A 21,500-nucleotide genomic window follows, 5' to 3' on the forward strand; every position below is an offset into this window, starting at 1 on the left:
TTCTATTGGCAGCACCTGAACTGGCTCGACATTTATGGAGGTGGTGTTTCTTTGAAGCAGTAACCTTTGTTTTATAATAATTTTTATTTGGTGGCTGGGAGTGGTGGCTCACACCTGTAATCCCAGCACTTCAGGAGGCCGAGGTGGGCAGATCACCGGAGGTCAGGCATTCAAGACCACCCTGGCCAACATGGTGAAACCCTGTCTCTACAAAAATATAAAAAATAGCCAGGCATGATGGTGGGTGCCTGTAATCCCAGCTACTCAGGAGGCTGAGGCAGGACAATCACTTGAACCCGGGAGGCAGAGGTTGTAGTGAGCAAGATCATACCACTGTACTGCAGCCTGGGAGACATACCAAGACTCTGTCTCGAAAAAAAACAAAAAATTTATTTGGCATATTTTAATATAGTTTAGAAGCTATCTAACCTGTTTTTTTTGGAGGGGCAAACTCTTTTGAAAATGTAAGTTTTGCTTTTAATTAAAAATTAAGTCTTAGTTAAAACTCACCCTGTACAAAATTCTTCAGTTACTTCCCATTACTTTATCAGTAATATTCACCACATTTTCCTAGATGTTTATTGATTAGAGTGTTGGGATCAAATTCTGCACTAAATGTATGCAAATACATTGGAGAGGCTTTGATTTTTTCACTATGAAATGCAATGGTGGCTTGAATAAGAAAGTATCTAGAAGCCAAATTAACATAATAATGACTTCAAAAAAAGAATTACTATCAGGATATGTAAAGAACTACAAAAAAATCAACACAACAGAAAAAGGCAGGTAAGAATATAAGTGAACAAGTTTTATAAATGACCAATAAACAAAAAGGACTTCACTAACAATCAGAGTACAAAAATTAAAATGAATTAACAACTCAGGAAGTTGAAGCAGGAAGATTGCTTGAGGTCAGGAGTTTGACCAGCCTAGGCAACACAGAGGGACCTCATCTTAAGAAAAAGCCTGGGCACGGTGGCTAACGCCCATAATCCCAGCATTTTGGACTTTGGGAGGCAGGGTCAGGAGGATTGCCCAGGCCCAGGAGTCCAAGACAAGCCTGGGCAACATAGTGAGACCCTGTCTCAAAAAAAGAAGAAAGAAAAGGCTGAGTGCAGTGGCTCATGCCTATAATGCCAGCACTTTGGGAGACTGAAGCAGGAGGATCATTTAAGCCCAGAAATTCAAGATCAGCCTGGGCAATAGAGCAAGACTCCATCTGTACAAAACACTTTAAAATTAGCTGATGTGACAATAACATGCCTGTAATCCCAGCTACTTGGGAGGCTGGGATGGGAGAGTCACTTGAGTCCAGGAGTTTGAGGATGCAGTCAGCTATGTCCACACCACTGCACTGCAGCCTGGATGACAGTGAGACCCTGTCTCTAAGAAAAAAAAAAAAAAAAAAAAAGAGGCTGGGCAAGGTGGTGCATACCTGTAATCCCAGCACTTTGGGAGGCAGAGGCAAGCTGATCACTTGAGCCCAGGAGTTCAAGACCAGCCTAGGCAACATGGTGAAACCACTACTGTACACACAAAAAAGTACAAAAATTAGCCAGGCATGATGGTGTGTGTCTGTAGTTCCAGCTACTTGGGAGGCTGAGGTGGGAGGATCACTTGAGTCTGGGAAGTCAAGGCTGCAGTGAGATAGCACCACTGCACTCCAGCCTAGGTAACAGAATGAGACCCTGTCTTAAAAAAAAAAAAAAAAAGGGGGGAGAGAGAGAGAGAGAGAGAGACAGAGAGAGATCAACCCTCGCTAACATGGTTAATTGTGACATGAAGAGCGCCAAAATCACTCAATGCGGAAAGGACAGTCTTTTCAACAAATAGTGTTTGTAAAACTTGTTATCCACAAGCAAAAGAATGAAATGGGGCCTTTACTTTATACCACATTGAAAAATTAACTTAAAATGATCAATAACCTAAATGTAAGAGCTAAAACTATAAAACTCTTAGAAGAAAACATTGTGGAAAATCTTCATGATATTGGATTTGGTGATGATTCCTTGGATTGGCATAAAAAGCAAAAGGTAACAAAAGAAAAAATTAATTTGACTTAATCAGAATTTAAAATTTCTGTGCAAAAAAGGACACCATCATGGGAGTGAAAAGACAAACTACAAATTGTGAGAAAATATTTGCAAATCATATATCTGGTAAGGGATAAATATTCCCTATATATAAAATATATAAATACAACGCAATTCAAAAATGAGCAAAGGATTCAAATACACATTTCTCCAAGAAGATATACAAAAAAGGTCAATAAGCACATGAAAAGATGCTAGATATCACTAGTCGTTTAGAAAAATGCAAATCAAAACCACAATGATATACCACTTTTCACACCAAATAGGATTATTACCATGAAAAAGAAAAATAAGTGCCAGTGAGCACGTGGAGAAACTGGAACCCTTACGTATTGCTGATAGAACTGTAAAATGGCACAACCGGCCGGGCGCGGTGGCTCAAGCCTGTAATCCCAGCACTTTGGGAGGCCGAGACGGGCGGATCACGAGGTCAGGAGATCGAGACCATCCTGGTTAATACGGTGAAACCCCGTCTCTACTAAAAAGTACAAAAAACTAGCCGGGCGAGGTGGCGGGCGCCTGTAGTCCCAGCTACTTGGGAGGCTGAGGCAGGAGAATGGCGTGAACCCGGGAGGCGGAGCTTGCAGTGAGCTGAGATCCGGCCACTGCACTCCAGCCTGGGCGGCAGAGCGAGACTCCGTCTCAAAAAAAAAAAAAAAAAAAAAAAAAAAGAATTTTTTTAACATGTTAATGGTAACACTTAGTAGTGAAAATACAATGTAGAAAAGAGAGGGGAGAATTTCTTAGGCAATGCCTATTAGTAGGCAAGTAGAAATGGAATGTACAATATAAACAGAAATAATAGACTTAGGAGCATGGGTAGTTGATCCATAGCACAAGGTATAAAGGCCAAGTAACTGGGTAAAGATGTGTGTTGATAGCTATTTGTAGTAATGGGAGTCTGTGGAAGTTCTCTTCTGCTTGCTTCAATTTTCTCAGTGAATTGGGAAGCAATTCATTAATTACTGACAATGAGGACTAGAGAGGAAATACCGGGATTTGATGAGAGAAGAAAAGGTACAAAATATTCTCTTGAGGGAATGAGTGAACTAGGGAAATATGATTGCTCAGGAGCATTATGAGCTCATATTTTTTTGAGACAGGGCCTTGCTATGTTGCCCAGGTTGCTCTCAAACTCACAGCCTCAAGCGAGCCTCCTGAGTAGCTCGGACTGCAGGTGCATGCCATCGCACCCAGCTATCAATTTTACTGAAGATAAGCAAACAAAAACTATATATGTGGGTGTGTATATATATATAATTTTAATATATGTATATAAGGTGTGTAAATAATATATGTATAAGCACAGAAGGGGTCCAGAAGTATACACACCGAATTGTTAATAGTGGTTATTACTGGAGAATGTATGTGTGGATACATACACACATGTGTGGCTGGGGGTAGAGGTGAGGTGGAAGAGACTCCTATGTTATTTGAATTTTTAACCAGCACATTATTTTTGGGATTCAAAAAAAATATCTTAATATAAGTTAATAAATAGCTTGAAAGGAGAATTTAGAACTGTGTTCAAGATCCACAGCACCTTGATTAGGCAAACCCTACATCCTAATTAAACACAACTGTCAACCTGCAGTAAATGTGACCACAGCAAGACAATATGAGAAAAGCTGAAGTATCACTCACCTTGAACACTTCAGAAAAGAAGCCAGACCCTATTTTTTCACAGGTGAAATCATCCAAACGCGTCAGTCTGGAAAAGGCACTTATAAGAGCTCGATACGAAGATGGCCAAACTCTTCCCACCTGGCTCACATTTCCATCTCCTCCACCACCTCCTTCAAACTCTTCAAGACGCTCCACACGTGGAGGAAAACCTGCAATTGAATTCCGTTTGCTCCGATCCATAGTCTCAATAATCACTTTTTTCTTCTTTTAAGAAGGAACTCCACACATAAATTTTTGTTGAATTGTACTTCTCTTCTGGTTTGACACTAAACAAGAGATCAAAAAAATTTCCACTGAAATCTTTAATGAATAAATACATGCAAAGCAATAAATACTCAATGCAAAAATATTTCCTTTCACATTCTAGTTCCTGGTTTTCAGATCCAAAAAATGCTGTATGTCTTTACCCTCAAATAACACTGATATATTTAAAGCCCAAGATATAGCTAGTCTTTACCATGAGTAGAATATCATGAAGATCACCAATTACATTCTAAGTAACAAAATGACAATGATAATATCTATCATTCATTGAGCACCTACTTTCTAGGAAACACAGTATAAGAGCTTGACATATGCCATTTGATTCTCAGATAATCCATGATATAAAGATTATGTTCATTTCACAGAGAGATCAAGAAATCAGTCACTAAAAGGCAGAGATAAAATTAAAATGGAAGCTGGGTGCAGTGGCTCACGCCTGTAATCCCAGCATTTTGGGAGGTCAAGGCAGGCCGACCACTTGAGGTCAAGAGTTTGAGACCAGCCTGGCCAACATGGTGAAACCCCATCTCTACTAAAAATATAAAAATTGGCCAGGCGTGGTGGCAAGCACCTGTAATCTCAGCTACTCAGGAGGCTGAAGTAGGAGAATTACTTTAACCCAGGAGGCAGGGGTTCCAGTGAGCCAAGACCGTGCCACTGCACTCCAGCCTGGGCAACAGAGTGAGACACTGTCCCGAAAAAAAAAAAAGAAAAAAGAAAAAAAATTAAAGTACAAAGCCCATCTGATTCAAAAGCCTGTGCTTCTTTCTACCAATACCCTTTATAGCCTCATATAATTTTCTCTTTATTTCAAAAATTAATTCCAAATATATAAAACAAACATTAAAAGGAAACTTCAAAATTACATATTATATAATTTTTTAAAACGAAAACTATATCCAAAAGCAATCTAAAAATTCACTGTTGATGAAAAAGCATAGTCCAGTAGAAGTAACTATAGAAGGCTCCATCCCATCTGGTACATAACTAAGAATAAAAGCACAAGCCTACTTTTTCTTTTAGCCTGTCTCTCCCTATTTCTACTTTTTTCCATGAGACTCAATTGTAAGGGTTCTATGCAAAATACAATATTGTGACTCCTCAATTAGTGAAATGCTTTCATAAAGGAGGTGGATACCTACTCAGTTTACCACCACCACTTCTAACCAGCTCTGCAACTCAAAGAAAAGTGGCAGGAATCCCAGGGCCATCTTAGCAACATGAGTCTGCCTCCTTATCCATTGCCAGAAGTCAGCACTGTACCCAGTGTGTACAACCACAGTTTCTTTCCTGGCAATGTGCAATTGGAATTAAGATAGTCCAGTCTCAATATGGCGACTTTCTAAAATAGAAGCCATGTAAACTCAGGAGCTGCCGGCCAAGGCCATTTTCTATAATACAGCCTGAAGGCAGAAGAAGTCAAGAGATTGGGGCCAATCTTCAAAGAAAGAAAAAAAAGACAGGGAACTTTTTGAATTCCCTATTCTGCTCTAATCCCCAAATCTTAAGGCCTAACTGCATCCTGAGGTTCCATGAGATCTCCCTGAATCTAGTTAATCTAGTTCTACCACAGTCTTCAAAGAAGGAAGAACACTCTGAGTTCCCAAATAACAAAACATTGAAGTACCTCTATTGAACCTATGCCAAAAAGTGGCATCAGCACCACCAGACCAAATATTTAAATCCACAAGAACAAAAATTTAGGGTTACCTGGCCACAGTAGCTCATACCTATAATCCTAACACTTCAGGAGGCCAAGGCAAGAGGATCACTTGAGCTCAGGAGTTTGAGACCAGTTAGGGCAACATAGTGAGACCTCGTCTCTATGAAAAAATGTAAAAATTAGCCAGGCATGATGGTACACACCTGTAGTCCCAGCTACACAGGTGGCTGAGGCAGGAGGATTGCCTGACCCCAGGAGTTTGAGGCTGCAGTGAGCTGTGATAGAACCACTGCACTCCGCCTGGGCAACAGAGCAAGACCCTGTCTCAAAAAATTTTAGGGTTATAAGACAAAAAATTTGCAGTCACAAAAAAGAATGAAATCATGTCCTTTGCAGCAACACGCAGCTGGAAGCCATTATTCTAAGTGAACCAAAGCAGAAACAGAAAACCAAATATCGCATGTTCTCACTTATAACTAGGAGCTAAATCTTGGGTTCACACAAACATAAAGTTGGGAACAACAGACACTAGAGGCTCCAAAACGAGGGAGGCAGGCAGGGGCTGAAAAACTTCCTGTTGGGCACTATGTTCACTATCTCGGTGGTGGGATCAATAGAAGCCCAAACCTCAGCACCACACAATACACCCTTGTAACAAACCTGTACACATACCTCCTGAATCTAAAATATAAACGGAATTTTAAAAATAAAATAGAGGCTGGGCACGTGACTCACACCTGTAAAATCGCAGCACTTTGGGAGGCCGAGGCAGTCAGATCACCTGAGGTCATGAGTTCGAGACCAGCTTGGCCAACGTGGCAAAACCCTGTCTCTACTAAAATTACAAAAAAAATTAGCTGGGCTTGGTGGCAGCCACCTGTAATCCCAGCTACTCGGGAGGCTGAGGCAGGAGAATTGCTTGAACCCGGGAGGCAGAAGTTTCAGTCAGCCGAGATCATGCCATTATACTCCAGCCTGGGCAACAAGAGCGACATTCTGTCTCAAAGTAAATAAATTAAATAATAAAAATAAAAATAAAATAAAATAGGGTCAGGTGCAGGGGCTCATTCCTGTGATCCAAGCCCTGGTTGGAGTGCAGTGGTGCTATCACAACTCACTGCAGCCTCAAATTCCCGGGCTCAGGCAATCCCCCTGCCTCAGCCACCTGTGTAGCTGGGACTACAGGTGTGTGCCATCATGCCTGCCAGTTCAAGACCAGACTGGGCAACACAGCAAGACCCCCATCACTAAAAAAAATAATAATTTAAAAAAACAAATTTTCTTAATTTTAGAGCCAGTAGAAAACACCAACTTCAGTCATTCATTTTATATTTGAAGAAACACAAGGCCCAGAAAGTGGAAATGCTAAAAGTCAATGCTATAACCTATTTACTAGCAAAGCTAGACTTGAAACCAAGGAGCCAAGGATAGTGCATTTCTCAAAGTATGTCTGTTGATAATGTGCTTCAAACTACCTGAGAAGCTTGTTTAAAACCCAGAGTCATAGGTCTCACCCTTGATAGCTTTTTTTTTTTTTTTTTTTTGAAACACAAGGTTTCACTATATTGCCCAGGCTGGTCTTGAACTCCTGGCCTCAAGTGATCCTCCCACCTCAGCCTCCCAAAGTGCTAAGATTACAGGTGTGAACTGCACCTGGCCACTGTTTTTTTTTTTTTAAACATCAGGAATTTTACAAGCATTTCCTCATTTAATCTCAAAATGTGGCCAGGCACAGTGGCTCACACCTGTAATCCCAGCACTTTGAGAATCCCTTGAACCTGAGAGGCAGAGATTGCAGTGAGCTGAGATTATACCACTACACTACAGCCTGGGCGACAGAGCAAGACTCTGTCTCAAAAAAAAAAAAAAAAACCAGCAAGATAGGTCTGACCTCCATTTTACAGAAAAAGAAATATAGGCTCAGAAGATGAAGTAACTTGCCTAAGAACACAGAGCTAGTAGAACCAAAACTGGAACCAAGTTCTATCCAGCACCAAAGCTCAAACTTCTTCCATTTCATTATTACTTAGCTCAGTATTTTTCCACTATGAGAGTTGTAGGAGTTAAGTTAATCATCTGGGTAGAAAAAAGAACAGAGACTTAAGTGCAGAGGAAGGCTAGGCTGATTATAATTTGAACAGAGACAGAAAAGAAAAAAGAAACTTCAGAAAACTAAAAGATATTAAAGTAATATATAAAACATATGTAAAGTACATAAAACATTGTTGACTATATAAAACATAGTTGTCTGCTAAACTGAACAATTCAATAAGTTTGCCATCAACTGACTTTTTCATTTTTGAGATATATACTCTTTTTAATTTTTATGGGTACATAGTGGGTATATATATTTATAGGATATACAAGATATTTTGATACAGGCATACAATGTGTAATAATCACATCAGGGTAAATGAGGTATCCATCAGCTCAAGCATTCATCATTTATTTGTGTTACAAACATTCCAACTGTACTCTCCCAGTTATTCTAAAATATATAATGAATTATTGCTGATTGTAGTCACTCTGTTGTGCTATCAAATACTAAATTTTATTCATTCTATCCAACTATATTATTGTACCTATTAACCATCGCATTTCCCACTCAACACCCCCAACACACTACCCTTCCCACCCTCTGGTAACCATCATTCTATTATCTATCTCCATGAGTTCAATTGTCTTAATATTTAGCTTTAGCAATGAGTAAGAATATGCAAAGTTTGTCTTTCTGTGCCTGACTTATTTCACTTAACATGATGTCCTCAAGTTCTATCCATGTTGTTGCAAAAAAGAGGATCTCATTTTTTTATGGCTGAATAATCCATTCATATAGGTGCCACATTCATCTATTGAACATTTAGGTTGCTTCCAAATCTTGGCTATTGTAAACAGTGCTGTAATAAACATGAGAGTGCAAACGTCTCTTCGATATACTGATATCCTTTCTTTTGGGTATATATTCAGCAGTGGGATTGCTATATCACATCGTAGCTCTATTTTTACTATTTTGAGGGACCTCCATAGTGTTCTCCATAGTGGCTGTACTAATTTACACTTCCATCAATAGTGTACAAGGGTTCCCTCTTCTTCACATCTTGGTTAGCATTATTTGCCCATCTTTTGAATAAAAGCCATTTTAAGGGTGAGATGATAATTCATTATAGTTTTGATTTGCATTTCTCTGATGATCAATATGTTGAGCAACTTTACATAGATCTGTTTGCCATTTGCATGCCTCCTTTTGAGAAATGTCTGTTCAGATCTTTTGCCCATTTTTTAATCAGATTGTTAGACTTTTTCCTATAGAGTTGTCTGAACTCCTTATATATTCTGGTTATTAATTCTTTGTCAAATGGGTAGTTTCAAATATTTTCTCCCATTCTGTGGGTTGTCTCTTCACTTTGTTGACTGCTTCATTTCCTGTGCAGAAGCTTTTTAACTTCATGTGATCACGTGTCCATTTTTGCTTTGGTTACCTGTACTTTGGGGATATTACTCAAGAAATCTTTGCCCAAACCAATATCCTGGAAAGTTTTCCCAATGTTTCCTTGTAGTAGTTTGAGGTCTTAGATTTAAGTCTTTAATCCATTTTGATCAGATTTTTTACTAGATTTTTCTTCTGCATATGGATATCCTGTTTTCCCAGCACCATTTATTGAAGAGATTGTCCTTTCCCCAGCGTATGTTCTTAGCACCTTTGTTGAAATTGAGTTAACTGTAGGTATATGGATTTATTTCCGGGTTCTCTATTCTGTTCCATTGGTCTATGTGTCTGGTTTTTTGTTTTTGTTTTGTTTTGAGACAGGGTCTCACTCTGTTGCTCAGGCTAGAATGGAGTGGCGTGATCACAGCTCACTGAAGCCTCAACCTCCTAAGGCTCAGGTGATCCTCCCAACTTAGCCTCCCAAGTAGCTGGGACTACAGGTCCATACAACCACACCCAGCTAATTTTTGTACTTTTTTTTATAAAGACAAGGTTTCGTCAAGTTGCCCAGGCTCGTCTCAAACTCCTGGGCTCAAGTGATCCACCCTCCTAGGCCTCCTAAAGCGTTGAGATTATAGGCATGAGCCACCACGCGCAGCCTATGTGTCTGTTTTTATGCCAGTATTCTCATGTTGTTTTGCTTACAATAAAGCTCTGTGGTATAATTTGAAGTCAAGTAATGTGATTCCTCCAGTTTTGTTCTTTTTGCTCAGGATGGTTTTGGCTATTCTAGGTCTTTTGTGGTTCTAAAATTTGAGGATTATTTTTTCTATTTCTGTGAAGAGTGTCACTGGTATTTTGATGGGGACTGCACTGAATCTGCAGATTGTTTTAGGTAGTATAGACATTTTAACAATATTGATTCTTTCAATTCATGAACAATATCTTTCCATTTTTTGGTGTCCTCTTCAATTTCATCTATGTTTTATAGTTTATAGCCTGGCCAAAGTGGTGAAACCCCGTCTCCACTAAAAATGCAAAAATTAGCCAGGCATGGTGGCACACCTGTAGTCCCAGCTACTCAGGAGGCTGAGGCACAAGAATCGCTTGAAGCCGGGAGGCAGAGGTTGCAGTGAGCCAAGATCACACCACTGCACTCTAGCCTTGGCCACAGAGCAAGACACTGGATCAAAAAAAAAAAAAAAGGCCGGGCGCGGTGGCTCAAGCCTGTAATCCCAGCACTTTGGGAGGCCGAGACGGGCGGATCACAAGGTCAGGAGATCGAGACCATCCTGGCTAACCCGGTGAAACCCCGTCTCTACTAAAAAATACAAAAAACTAGCCGGGCAAGGTGGCGGGCGCCTGTAGTCCCAGCTACTCTGGAGGCTGAGGCAGGAGAATGGCGTGAACCCGGGAGGCGGAGCTTGCAGTGAGCTGAGATCCGGCCACTGCACTCCAGCCTGGGGGACAGAGCAAGACTCCGTCTCAAAAAAAAAAAAAAAAAAAAAGGTCTTATAGTTTTCATTGTAAAGATCTTTCACTTACTTGGTTAAGACTGTTCCTAGGTGGCCGGGCGCAGTGGCTCACGCCTGTAATCCCAGCACTTTGGGAGGCCGAGGCGGGCAGCTCACAAGGTCAGGAGATCGAGACCACGGTGAAACCCTGTCTCTACTAAAAATACAAAAAATTAGCCGGGCGCGGTGGCGGGCGCCTGTAGTCCCAGCTACTCAGGAGGCTGAGGCAGGAGAATGGTGTGAACCCAGGAGGCAGAGCTTGCAGTGAGCCAAGATCGCGCCACTGCACTCCAGCCTGACAGAGACTCTGTCTCAAAAAAAAAAAAAAAAAAGACTGTTCCTAGGTATTTTATCTTATTTGAAGCTGTTGTAAATGGGATTACCTTCCTGATTTCTTTTTCAGATTGTTTGCTGTTGGCATACAGAAATGCTACTGATTTTTGTATACTGATTTTGTATCCTACAACTTTACTGAATTGTTTATCAAGATATGTTTCATTCCTAACAAAATACCTTACTAACCTCCTCAATGCCCTCAGGGTTCCCTGAGAGTGGCAAATCCTAGTTTTCCATATTACAGCACAGAAGACAGAATTGCTCATTGCAGCTCAACGGGTCTGGTTTTACATTCTCAGCTAGCTAGGAGGAGGTAAGAAACTGCTAATTGCGGCAGGGCACGGTGGCTAACTCCTGTAATCCTAGCACTTTGGGAGGCCAAGGCAGGTGGATCACTTGAGGTCAGGAGTTCTAGACTGGTCTGGCCAACATGGCAAAACCTTGTCTCTACTAAAAATACAAAAATTAGGCCAGACATGGTAGCTCACGCCTGTTATCCTAGCACTTTGGGAGGCCAAGGCAGGTAGATCACCTGAGGTTGGGAGTTCGAGACCAGGCTGGCCAATATGGTGAAACCCCATCTCTACTAAAAATACAAAACTTAGCCAGCGTGGTGGCGCATGTCTGTCATCCCAGTTACTCAGGAGGCTGAGGCATGAGAATCACTTAAAGCCAGGAGGCGAAGGTTGCAGTGAGCCAAGATCACGCCACTGCATTCCAGCCTAGGAGATACAGCAAGACTCCATCTCCAAAAAAAAAGAAAAAGAAAAAAAAAATTAGTCAGGCATGGTGGTATGCACCTGTAGTCCCAGCTACTCAGGAGGCTAAGGCAAGAAAATCACTTGAACCCATGAGGCAGAGGTTGAAGTAAGCTGAGATGGCACCACTGCACTCCAGCCTGGGTGACAGAGTGAGACTCCAAAAAAGAAAGAAAGAAAGAAGAAAAGAAAGAAAGAGAATGAAGGGGAGGGGAGGGGAGGGGAAGGAAGGGGTAAGGAGGAGGAGGAGGAGAGGGAGGGGAGGAGAGGGAGGGGAGGGGAGGGAGGAGAGGGGAGGGGACGAAATGCTAATTGCAACTGAGTTGCTTTGGTAGGAGTCCTGTTAGAAGTTTTACAATAGCACAATAGACTAAATTTTGGTATTTGTATCTTGGCTCACAGCACTTTTCAAGAGGTATAAATGTATTTCTTAAATGTTATGTGCATAGAGAAACTCTTGCACATAAACACAAGAGGCCTGAATAAAGATATTCATTTCATTTTACCACTGTGGGTAATCAGGGGAAAGAAAGGAAACAACCTAAAGTTCATCTGTAGGAGCAATAGATAATAAACTGTAGCATATTTCTCAATAAAACATACAGCACTTAGATGAATAAATTATAAGTAGCAATGTGGATGTATTTAAAAAGTAATGTAGAGTTGGGAGGAAAAGCAAGTTGTAGCTAGCAATATTATTAAAATTTAATTCAAAAAAAGGTTTTTAAAGAAGTTACTAAAAAAACTGCACAACCACCCCATAGTATACCATTTTTGTAAAAATGTATTTTAAAAATACACAAAATAATATATACTAGTCAGGCGCGGTGCCTCATGTCTATAATCCCAACACTTCGAGAGGCTGAGGCGGTGGATCGCTTGAGCCCAGGAGTTCGAGACCAGTCTGAGCAACATGGTTAAACCTCATCTCCACAAAAAATACAAAAATTGACCAGGCGTGGTGGCTTGCACATGTAATCCCAGCACTTTGGGAGGCCCAGGCAGGCATATCACAAGGTCAAGAGATCGAGATCATCCTGGTCAACATAATGAAACCCCGTATCTACTAAAAATACAAAAATTAGCTGGGCGTGGTGGTGCGCACCTGTAGTCCCAGCTACTCAGGAGGTTGAGGCAGGAGAATAGCTTGAACTCAGGAGGCAGAGGTTGCAGTGAGCTGAGATCATGCCACTGGACTCCAGCCTGGGCAACAGAGCAAGACTCCATCTCCAAAAAAACAAGAACAAAAACAAAAATTACCCAGGCATGGTGGCATGAGCCTGTAGTCCCAGCTACTCAGGAGGCTGAGGCAGGAGGATTAGTTGGGCCCCAGGAGGTCAAGGCTGCAGTGAGCCATGATAATACCACAGAACTCCAGTCTGGGCAACAGAGCAAGACTCTATCTCAAATAATAATGATAATATATATTATATATTATAGAAAAGCAGAATAGCATAGTGATGAATGGTATGACATCTACATCTACAGCCAAACAATCTGGGTTCAAATCCTTGCTCCATAACTTCTAGTTATATGAACTTGGATATGTTATTTAACCTCTCTACCTCTCTAGTTCACTATCTGTAAAATGAAAAAAAAAACAGTGCCTACATTATATTTTATATCTACTAACTCGTTTAATCCTTACAATAACCACAAAGTTATTGATTAAATGGATAGTACCTAATAAACAATAAGCATTCAACTCCTGTTTGTTATTATAATTATTAAAGACATTACAGGGAGGCCGAGACAGGCGGATCACGAGGTCAGGAGATCGAGACCATCCTGGCTAACACGGTGAAAACCCCGTCTCTACTAAAAAATACAAAAAATTAGCCAGGCGAGGTGGCGGGCGCCTGTAGTCCCAGCTACTTGGGAGGCTGAGGCAGGAGAATGGCGTGAACCCGGGAGGCAGAGCTTGCAGTGAGCTGAGATCCGGTCACTGCACACCAGCCTGGGCGGCAGAGCCAGACTCCGTCTCAAAAAAAAAAAAAAAAAAAAAGACATTACATATTTATAGTGAACACCTAAAAGCATGAACTAAAAATGTAGACACTAAATTCATAACAGTATTTGTCTCAGGGGAAGGAAGTGAAATGACAAGGAAGGGAAACAAAAGAGACATCCACTATGCCAATAAGATTTTGTTTCCTTAACGTGATGAAGTGGCCAAGTGGTTAAGGTGATGGACTGCCAATAATATTTTTGTTTCCTTTTATTGAAAAATAAACCTATGGCAAACAACACAAAATGATATATTTGTTAATTTTACCATTTTTCATTAATAAATATTTGTTATTCTGGGTGGTATTTATTATACTGTACTCTTTTCTGCATTTAAATTTTTTTAATTTCAAAAAAGTTTAACAGGTTTTTTTTTTTTTTTGAGATGGAGTCTTGCTCTGTCACCCACGCTGGAGTACAGTGGTGTGATCATGGCTCACCACAACCTCTGCCTCCCAGGTTCAAGGGATTCCCCTGCCTCAGCCTCCCTAGAGGTGTGCGCCACCACACCCAGCTAATTTTTGTATTTTTACTAGAAATGGGGTTTCACCATGTTGATCAGGCTGGTCTCAAACTCCTGACCTCGTGATCCACCCACCTCAGCCTTCCAAAGTGCTGGGATTATAGGCGTGAGCCACTGCACCCGGCCTTCACAGGTTGTTTTTTTTTTTAAAGTCTATTGCTAATGCAACAGCTACATAGCATGCTTAAGGCAAAACATTGAGAACAATTTGGCAAATAAACAGCATGACAGTGTGCAAGCCAAGCTTCTAGACTCTCAAACTTTTATTCAGCTAAATTTCCACTGTAGTTTTTGGTCGTAGGGCTATATATATCTTAGGCTAAAACTTCAAAATCATGGCTGAATTTTTGGATAGCCTAACTTATTTAAGTCCACAAACTTAAAATATTGGGTGGGATCACTGGCTCATGTCTGTAATCCCCCAGCACTTTTAGAGGCTCAGGCAGCTGCTTGAGCCCAGGAGTTCAAGATCAGCCTGGGCAACATAGTGAAACCCCCGTCTCTACAAAAAATACAAAAATTAGCCTGGCATGGTGGTGCACACCTGTAGTCCTAGCTACTCAGGAGTCCAAGGTGGGAGGATTGCTCGAGCCCAGGAGGTCAAAGCTGCAATGAGCCGTGTTTGGGTCACTGCATTCCAGCCTGGGCAATAGAGCAAACGCCTGTCTCAAAAAAACAAACAAGCAAACAAAAAAAAATTAGCTTATAACAAACACTGATATGTAGTATAGAGCCCCTATCACATGCTAAAGTAATACTAATGATTAGATAGCTGAGATGAGTGGTAAGAAGTAGAATCCTCTCCATGGGAGTAAGAACTGTATTAATCCATTTTAGAGAAGTGCTGAGCAAGGGAAAACTTCCGAACGATGCCTTCTGCTCCCTTGGCCGGCAAACTAAATGACTACATTTTAAATGAAATCAACCAATAAATTCTGTCAATTTATTCTGACAAATTTTAATAACTAATAAAAGGTAGCAGAGGTATACATGTACAAATTCTAAAACCAAGCCCAATTTTATAAAATGTGGGAATGATTACCTTTAAAATAAGAAAACACATTATTTGAAATATATGACATTTTATGATGGTTTCTGCCTCTGGATTACCTCTCTTGGTCTTATTTATTGAGTATTACCTATTGATACTAATAGTGTCCCTCAAAGTATTAATATACATTTTTTTGGAGCAGAGATAACTACAGTTACCATCACATTACCAGAAAAACATAAGGCGTTATTGTCACAATGATGGGGATGTGGGATGAGCACTACTGGTATTTTAGTGGGCAGGGGCTAGGGACGCTAAATGTCCTACAATGCACAAAACAAAGAATTGTCCTGCCTTAAATGCCAATAGTGTCCTGGTTGAGAAACACTGTGTTAGAAAAGCTTAACCATTTTTGTTCTTAAACTAGGAAATAGCATTTAGCAGTCTTTCAAAAATGCCCAAATTATGTGGCTTATAAGGACACAAGTAATTTTTTAGTAACTATGTTCTCAACTTAAATACTAAAAACTTGGAAGTTCAAAACTTTTTCTTTTCTACATAGGTAGCTTTGTTTTTTCAAATATTAATTTCATTTATATAGGAGTTGATTTGTTTTTCACAAAGAAAACACAATTAAAAGCTTTGATTGGGGAAAGTAATTTGAAAAGCTACCAATTAAAAAAAGTTAGTGAACTAAATAGTCTATCTTCAGTATTATATTTTTTTATCTTTTCAAAGTAAGAATTCCAAAAATCATTTTTCAGAAAAATCAAGGAAATTTTTAGGACTCTCAGACCACACTCCTGTATGAAATATGCTTCTGGAAATAAAAACTGCAGCCACTATTTACTATAGACCATGCATTCTACCAAGGGTTTTGTATGTTATCTCTAATCTTTGTGACAACTCTGCAAAGCATGTATTATCATCTCTAATTTAAAGAAAGAAATCAAAATCCTGAGAGATTATGATTTCTCCAAACATAAACAACTAGTGAGACTCACGAACCAAATCCAGTAGTTTCAAACCTAAGCACTTCCCATTATAACATGTCTCCTTCAGAAATACAGTCAAATTTCTGTGAAAAATGATCTGTGGGTTAGCTATGTAGAAAGCTACTGCTATGCCCCAACTTCCCTCAACAGGGAGACTAAAAAGTGTACAAATGATAGCTCTACCAGTCTCTGAGGCAAAAGCCTTCCTTCAGTCATTCAATCACATTCTACAGACAGAAAAATTAGTATTGATTTAAACAGACATTCTAAAGAATGGATGCCATGCTGACAGGGAAAATATGCCTAATCCCAATCATTCTGTATTTTCCATTCTAATGCACAGTATCTGTTGTTTCTCACCCTTTCATTTCACCGAAACAAAGTAGATAAAACTTCACAATAGTCCAGACACAAATTTAATCCTGTAATGCACTAGAAAGCTATCTACCAACAGGTAGCTGGATTTGGCAAAGTGTCAGCCAGCAATCAAAAATTGTCAATGTCCATCCAAATATGGAATAATGTGTGCACCAAGTTGGTAATATTATCCCACAAAATCATCAGAAAGGATTTCTGAGAATTCAGTGGATTTTTCACCCTAGATATAAAGAGTAGAAAAAGGCTGCAAACATAATATACCAATACCCTCATCACATTGTTTTCTTTCTATAATCATAAAAGTCCCCACCTAATCCAAAACAAATTAAGGATTCATTATGAGTAATATGTAGCCCCAAAAACTGGTCATTTATTTTCTAGAATGGGAATACTGACAAGCACATTAGCTGAGTATCAATACCAAACACATGGGAAATCTACATGACAAGTCTGCTCAGCTGTTATCCTGTCTATGGACCAACACAGCTAATACAGACACATTTCAGGATGACTGTCTAATTAAAAATAAAAGCAATACTGCTGAGCTTGCCATCCTGCTGTGAAATAATGAGTTGCAGTTTCCATTCAAATCAAAGGCGATCTAGCATAAAAACTGGCATCCCTTAACTAATTAACCACGAATATACACAATGGCATATATTGGTACCAGACAGATCAAAAGCCAGTTCTTAAAAGTGTATTAGCTCTTCTAAATAAGCATCATATTTGCTGTGTAATTTCAATCCACCAGGCCCTAAGCCATGACATAAAACAGAAACTTAGGGTGAAAGTTATAAAGGCAGTTAGAGATGAACTAGTTTAATCTTTCGACCAATTCAGGAATCCCCTCTATTAGCTGACTCAAATGTTAATTGGGTAGCCACTAGGTGCAAGGCATCAGGACAGGTGCTATAGTATTTACTGAGCATTTACTATAATCCGGATGCTTTTCCAAGTGCTTTACATTTAATATCCACAACAGTCCCATAAAATAGATACTATTATTACCCCCAATTTACAAATGTGTAAACGAAGGAATTAAGGATATTAACTTGCCGAATCTCATAACCAAGAAGTGGTAGAAGGCTGAGCACAGAGGCTCATGCCTGTAAATCCTAGCACTTTGGGAGGCCGAGGCAGGTGGATTACGAGGTCAGGAGATCGAGACCATCCTGGCCAACACGGTGAAATCCCGTCTCTACTAAAAATGCAAAAATTAATCAGGCATGGCAGCGTGCGCCTATAGTCCCAGCTACTCAGGAGGCTGAGGCAGGAGAATCGCTTGAACCCAGCAGGCGGAGATTGCAGTAAGCTATGATCACGCCACTGCACTCCAGCCTGGGCGACAGAGTGAGACTCTGTCTCAAAAAAAGAGAAGTGGAGGAGCCAGAATTCAAACCCAGAGCCTGTACTCTTAATCCCTATGTTAATATTGCCTCTCTGGTAGGAGGATGTACAAAATGGAATAAAACATGACTCCACCTTTCCAAGAGCTCAGTCTCCCGAAAGATACATGTAAATCAATGAATATAGTACAGTGCAATAAGATAATTTTTTTTTTTTTTTTTGAGATGGAGTCTTGCTCTGTCACCCAGGCTGGAGTACAGTGATGCGATCTTGGCTCACTGCAACCTCTGCCTCCCAGGTTCAAGCGATTCTCCTGCCTCCACCTCCCGAGTGGCTGGGACTACAGGCACGCACCACCACACCCAGCTAACTTTTTTTGTATTTTTAGTAGAGACGGGGTTTCACCATGTTGACCAGGACGGTCTCAATCTCTTGACCTGGTGATCTGCCCGACTCAGCCTCCCAAAGTGCTGAGATTATAGGCATGAGCCACCGTGCCCGAACAAGATAATTGTTAATCACAGATAAGAGAGAAGGCTTAATTAAAGTACTGGCATTGAGGAAAAAGAAGTGAGAGAATATAAGTGACCTATTTTTTTAGAGATGGGGGTCTCACTATGTTGCCCAGGCTGGACTTTACACGCATGATCATTGCACACTACAGCCTCGAACTCCTAAGTTCAAGGGATCCCCTTTGCCTCAGCCTCCTCAGCACTACCATGCTGGGCAGAGATAAGTGACATTTTTTAAAAGGTGTTCTGGCCGGGCGCGGTGGCTCAAGCCTGTAATCCCAGCACTTTGGGAGGCCGAGATGGGCGGATCACGAGGTCGGGAGATCGAGACCATCCTGGCTAACACGGTGAAACCCCGTCTCTACTAAAAAAAATACAAAAAACTAGCCGGGCGAGGTGGCGGGCGCCTGTAGTCCCAGCTACTCGGGAGGCGAGGCAGGAGAATGGCGTGAACCCGGGAGGCGGAGCTTGCAGTGAGCTGAGATCCGGCCACTGCACTCCAGCCTGGGCGACAGAGCGAGACTCCGTCTCAAAAAAAAAAAAAAAAAAAGGTGTTCTGGCCGGGCGCAGGGGTTCATGCCTGTAATCCCAGCACTTCGGGAAGCTGAGGCAGGTGGATCACGAGGTCAGAAGATCGAGACCATCCTGGTTAACACGGTGAAACCCCGTCTCTACCAAAAACACAAAAAAATTAGCTGGGCATGGTGGCAGGCACCTGTAGTCCCAGTTACTCAGGAGGCTGAGGCAGGAGAATGGCATGAACCTGGGAGGCGGAGCTTGCAGTGAGCCGAGATAGCGCCACTGCACTCCAGCCTGGGCGACAGAGCAAGACACCATCTCAAAAAAAAAAAAAGTGTTCAAGTCCGAGCACTGTGGCTCACACCTGTAATCCCAGCACTTTGGGATGCCAAGGCGGGCAGATCACTGGAGGTCAGGAGACTAGCCTGGCCAACATGGTGAAACCCCATCTCTACTAAAAACACAAAAATTAGCCAGGCATGGTGGCAGACCCCTGTGATCCCAGCTACTCGGGAGGCTGAGGCAGGAGAATCGCTTGAAGCCAGGAGGCAGAAATTGCAGCAAGCCAAGATCGCGCCATTGCACTCCAGCCTGGGGGACAAGAGCAAAACTCCCTCTCAAGAAAAAAAAAAAAAAGGTGACCAAGTGGATATACGAGGTACAAGAGGTACCCAGATGACTCCAAGTTTAACTAGAATCCCTCCCATGTTTCTGGTTTGGGTAACTGGGAGAATGGCTAGCCATTCACCTAAAGGATATGATGTGTAAGGAGATGCGAATTCTTCTCAGATCTTACTGAGTTTAAGTTGCCTGAAGGAACACCAGTTAACAATGTCCAGGAGGTTGTTGGAGACACCACACTGGAGCTTAGGAGAGAAGACTAGACTGAAGATGTACACTTAAAAGTCACTAGCACACTGGGTGCGGTGGCTCACGCCTGTAATCCCAGTACTTTGGGAGGCCGAGGTAGGTGGATCACAAGGTCAGGGGATCGAGACTATCCTGGCTAACACGGTGAAACACCATCTCTGCTTTAAAAAAAACAAAAAAACAAACAAACAAAAATTAGCCGGGCATGATGGCAGGCACCTGTAGTCCCAACTACTCGGGAGGCTGAAGCAGGAGAATGGCATGAACCCAGGAGACGGAGCTTGCAGTGAGCTGAGATCATGCCACTGCACTCCAGCCTGGACAACAGAGTGAGACTCCATCTCAAAAAAAAAAAAAAAGAAAAAGAAAGTCACTAGCACTTACTAAAGAATTTCCCAAAGTAGAGAATATGACCATAGGTAATACTGAGTTCCTACTATGTACCAAAGCCCAGGCCCCTTCTTTTTGTGCTTAGGTGAAAGCAGATAAGTGGTCAAGGGAACATCAACATATACAGGACAAAAAAAGGAAGAGTATACAAATGAGACTAAAAAGGAAAAAAGCAAAACCAGAAGAAAGTATATTGCCATTGATAGTAATGACAAAAACCACAATTACTTTTGCACCAACCTAATATGTCACAGAAACCAAAAGTGGAACCAGCAAACATATCAAATACCACAAAGTAGTATATGGTATGAAGAAAACTGTCCACTGGATTGGACACTACAGAAGGCAGAGTCAGCCTGGCCTACTAAAACAATACCAGTAATAAAGAGCTCACTTCAGCAGTCTGTTCTATTATTGCAAAGTTCTGGTTGTTAAAAAGCTTTTCTTCTTTTCAACGACACAACAAAAAGCAAAGGCATTGGAGTACACACTACTGTGTTCAAATTCTGACTCTGAAGAATTAACAGTTAAAACAGGCCGGGCGCGGTGGCTCAAGCCTGTAATCCCAGCACTTTGGGAGGCCGAGACGGGCGGATCACGAGGTCAGGAGATCAAGACCATCCTGGCTAACATGGTGAAACCCCGTCTCTACTAAAAATTACAAAAAACTAGCCGGGCGAGGTGGCGCGTGCCTGTAGTCCCAGCTACTCGGGAGGCTGAGGCAGGAGAATGGCGTGAACCTGGGAGGCGGAGCTTGCAGTGAGCCGAGATCTGGCCACTGCACTCCAGCCTGGGTGACAGAGCAAGACTCCGTCTCAAAAAAAAAAAAAAAAAAAAACAGTTAAAACAACCAAATGCAATAATGATACTTGGCTAGATCCTGATTTGAACAAACCAGCTATAAAAGACAATTAGGGTTTTGTTTTGTTTTGTTTTTTTCTTGATAAAGTCTTGTTCTGTCACCCAGGCTGCAGTGCAATGGCTCAATCATAGCTCATCTGCAGCCTCAAACTCCTAGGCTCAAATAATTCTCCCGCCTCGGCCTCCCAAAGTGCTAGGATTACACGCATGAGCCACCATGCCCAGTCAATTGAGGAAGTTTTAATAAGCACTACTACTAGATAATAGTAGAAAATTACTGTTAATTTAGTTAAGTATAATAATGATATTAAGATTATATATGACATTTTTTGGTCAAGTGCAGTGGCTCACACCTGTAATCCCAGC

The 21,500-nt window shown here is 41.3% G+C and overlaps 1 protein-coding gene across 3 annotated transcripts in view; it reads right to left on the reverse strand.

Annotated features, from left to right (window-relative positions):
• TESK2 (testis associated actin remodelling kinase 2) overlaps positions 1-21,500 on the reverse strand; it is a 158,567-nt gene that overhangs the window by 107,733 nt on the left and 29,334 nt on the right. For all 3 annotated transcript variants that reach the window (XM_031668035.1, XM_021940887.2, XM_003891787.5), the window contains one exon: positions 3,738-4,045. In XM_031668035.1, the coding sequence (XP_031523895.1) occupies positions 3,738-3,959 (222 nt within the window). In that variant the 5' untranslated portion in view covers positions 3,960-4,045. The remainder of the gene's footprint in view (positions 1-3,737; positions 4,046-21,500) is intronic.

Source organism: Papio anubis, chromosome 1, assembly GCF_008728515.1.
Source record: "Papio anubis isolate 15944 chromosome 1, Panubis1.0, whole genome shotgun sequence".
In the NCBI taxonomy this organism is placed as follows: Eukaryota; Metazoa; Chordata; class Mammalia; order Primates; family Cercopithecidae; genus Papio; species Papio anubis.